Source organism: Arachis hypogaea, chromosome 7 (assembly GCF_003086295.3).
Source record: "Arachis hypogaea cultivar Tifrunner chromosome 7, arahy.Tifrunner.gnm2.J5K5, whole genome shotgun sequence".
Taxonomy (NCBI): domain Eukaryota; kingdom Viridiplantae; phylum Streptophyta; class Magnoliopsida; order Fabales; family Fabaceae; genus Arachis; species Arachis hypogaea.
In genome coordinates this window covers 14,042,559-14,046,293 of record NC_092042.1, presented here as the reverse complement: position 1 = coordinate 14,046,293, position 3,735 = coordinate 14,042,559, and the positions used below count along the sequence as shown (strand labels likewise).

At 36.7% G+C, this 3,735-nt stretch overlaps 1 protein-coding gene across 1 annotated transcript; it reads right to left on the bottom strand.

Moving 5' to 3' along the window:
- Positions 1-586: 586 nt before the first annotated feature.
- Positions 587-3,047, bottom strand: LOC112702555 (uncharacterized). Its single transcript, XM_025753647.3, has one exon. The coding sequence runs from the start codon at positions 3,009-3,011 to the stop codon at positions 1,140-1,142; it is 1,872 nt and encodes a 623-aa protein (XP_025609432.1). The 5' UTR covers positions 3,012-3,047; the 3' UTR covers positions 587-1,139.
- Positions 3,048-3,735: the final 688 nt, after the last annotated feature.

The window sequence follows — 3,735 nt, the reverse complement described above, 5'->3', positions numbered from 1 at the left end:
GACAAATTAAAAAAAAAAATTGAGAAAAGGTCTAGTAATCGAACTTTTTCAATAATTTTTTCAAATGTTCTAATAGAAAATAGATCAAATACATAAATTATTTGTGACTTTTAAAAAAAAATTGTAAAACTAAAATCGCTTTCTAAAATCTAAAATGTCCTTTTTTTTAATATTATTTTATCTTTTTTCTTGTTTTGGTCTAACTTTTTCTCTCATCCTTAATTAAAGTACAATCTTTAAAAACAGGAGCAGAATGTGCTAGCTTAAGCCCAAATGTAACAATACTAGTCTGGTTTTGGTGACCTACTTGTGGGTTTAGCGTCCGGGAAAAAGAATCACTGATGACAATGACCGATTGTTTCAATGATATATATAAAGAACACGCAACGAATTAATCCTTATCCTTCCCAAATGAGAGATACCGTAAGGCTACAACGGAAATCAAATTATTAATTGTTAATTCATTAATAATATTAAACAATTTGAATTAATAATAATTTTACTCCTTTAGAACCCAATTGTGTCATCTGGGTAAAAAAGGGGGGGGGGGGGGAGGGGGGGGGGATAAAAGATCAGCATCATTTGCAAATCATTGACACAATTAGTTTACTCATTAGGGCCTGATGACAACTTTTCATTAAGCCTAGTTATAGACTCTCTCAATTTTCGAGTTCATGTATGGTTTATTGATCTATAGAGCTTGTTTGTTTATTAAGCAGAAGTGCTTACCAAAGATGACATTACAAATTTACAAATAGCACCCAACTATAATTCCAAATTTCCAATCTCTAACACCTTTTCCTGCTATTGCTTGAAGTCTTCCCGTTTTTCCAGGATTGCATTGCTTCGGACAGAACTCTGGGAAATCTGTTATGCCGTGTTGCATCTTGCGCAGCAATCCATTAACACATTCATGAACTATCCAACAACATAGTTTCAAATGCATCTTGAACCATCCGGTCGGTTGAATAATTTCAAAATGTATCTCGTTTGCTCCATAGCTGGTATGGGAATAGGCACTTGCTTCGTTTTAGTATGCAATTCGCCACATTCATGATTAGATCACAATGCAGTCAATGCTTATTGAAAGACAAGTCCACCGATTATGGCAGTTCAGCTAGAACCAATTTTAGCAGCAATCACCTCCTTAGCCTATCTTTTGAAGCTTTACTTGATTCATTAACAAGTGCTGCATAAGAAGCATAATCTGTGACAAGTCCTTTCTCACAACTGAATATGTTAAAATCATCAGAGCTTCCGTGCTTGCTGTGACCGTCAAGTAAAGTGTTAAATGTAATGTCATCAGGAACCACCCCTAAATTACGCATTGCATCCAATAGCATTTCCGCATTTTTCATCTGACCCTGTTTGCACAGTCCATTCAATAACACATTATATGTGACAACTCCTGGTATATGTTCATCACTTTGCATCTCCTTCAGCAACTTGAATCCCATCTTAACATCACCCTTCTTACAAAAGCAATCAATGATCATACCATATGTCGGATCATCCGGTTTGAAACCAGCATTTAACATCTCCCTCAACATTTTCTCAGCATCATTAGCTCTTCCATCTCTGCAAAGCCCTGATATGAGTGCGGTAAAAGCTACCTGATCAAGTTCAATCCCGCCTTCAATCATTCTCTCCTTGATCTCCAATGCAGATTCCATGTCCCCATCCTTGCAATATCCATCTATTAGCGTTGTGAACGTGATTTTGTCGGGTTTTAAATCTCTCTCGCTCATCTCATCCACAAGCTTCTTAGCTTCCTTCAAATCGCGGATTCTGCAAAGGCCATTAATCAGCGCATTGTACGTGATCAAGTCCGGCCTAATGCCCTGATTGATCATTACCTGAAAATTCTTCAAGGCCAGATCAATTTTCCCATATTTGCATTGCCCATCAATCAAAGTGGTAAAAGTAACACCATTGGGGACCAACCCTTTCTTGCACATTTCAGCAAACAAAATCCCTGCATCATCAACTCTACTATCCTTACACAATCCCTTGATCAAAGTGCTGAAAGTGAACACGTCTGGAGAAATCCCTTCCTCTTCCATAACACCCTTCAACCTAAAACCCTCCTCCACACACCCCACCTTACAGTACCCGCCAATCAAAGTGTTGAAACTCACAACACTGGGACGCAAACCCCTCTTTGGAATTTCATCAAACACCTTGTTAGCACTTCCAACATCACCAATTTTACAAAACCCATGCATCAAAACATTAAAATTATAAACTTTCGCGGGATATCCACAATCCAAAACTTCCCAAAAAAGCTTCCAACAAGACCCAATCGGTTCCACCTTCACCATTCTATCAAGAAGATACCCACAAGCACGAAACGGAACCCCGAAACCATTCTCCTTAACCAACCGCAAACACGTTACAGCGTCATAAACGAACCCAGAATCAACGTAAGCAGATACCAAAACATCAAACACAAGATGGGCATTATCATTTATGTGATTGGAGTAATGGGGTGCAGGGATAATCCTCATAGCTTGGACCACAGAAGAGAATACTTGGGGTGCAGAGTTTGTACCCTTTCGTGAAACGAGGAGGTAAAGGAGGGAGTGAGCTTGAGGGAGAAGATGGTGATAGGAGAGAGAAAGTGCCATGGAAGTATAAGTGAGGAGGGTGTGGCGGAAGGGAGGGTGGTGGGAAGGCAGGAAGTGGAAGAAGGAGAGGAGAGAGAGTGGGTGGAGGGAGAAAGGGTTGAGTGCGATGAGATCAATGACGTGGCGGGGAGTGAGGGAAGGGAGGAGACGGTTGAGGGTGCGGGAGGAGGAGAGCGGCTTCGATTTGGCGGCGGCGGCGGCGATGAGTTCGGAGATTTTGATGAGTATGTCGTGATGGGGAGGATGTTGTGGTGGATGTGGAGGCGGTGGGGTGTACCATGATCGAGAGGAAGAGGAGAAGGGAAGGATGGTTCTGAAGATGTGAAAGTGAGGAGCGGAGAATGGAGCAAGTTTCAGTTTCAGGCTGCTGCTGCTTCTTCCCATTCTCTTCTTCCCAACACATTTACTTCAAAATCAAATTTATACGTTACTCTCTTGGTTCTATCCTGCTCACTATGAGCTAATTCTTTTTGTTTTTGTTTTTTTTTATGGTATATTATATGCTTTGGAGTAATATTCAAATTGGTTTTGACAAATTTTATATAATATATTTGACAAAAAAATGTTAGAGGCTATCGCCTTTTATTAAGATTAACTAATATTTTTAATCAATATTTTTTTATAATATTAAAATTGAGTTTAGAATTTTTTATTTAAAAATTAATATTTAAAATTAAAATATTAGATAAATATTAATAAAAAAATAATAAATTTTATTGATTATATAATTTTGTGTTATTTTAATTTTACAAAAAAACTAAAAAATAAGTTTTGTTAAATAAATAAATTGGCCAATTTATTTTTTTAATCAAAATTTTAGTATAAGTATAGAATAAATAAATTTTTAATAAATTTTACAATTTCACTAAGTAATTAACTAGGTATTGGTCAACATAAGTAAATTTTTTAAATTTAAAAAAATACGTCGCTGCATCTTCCAAAAAAAAAAAAAACATCTTAAAATCTAGGAATGAAACATTTAGCAACCCACATAAAAAAAATCATCCATTTACTAAGAAAGAAATATTCGAAATCCTATTAAAAAAATATCCATTTAATCGAAAAGAAATATCCAAAAAAGTAGTTAAAAAAAATAAATGCACCCGCA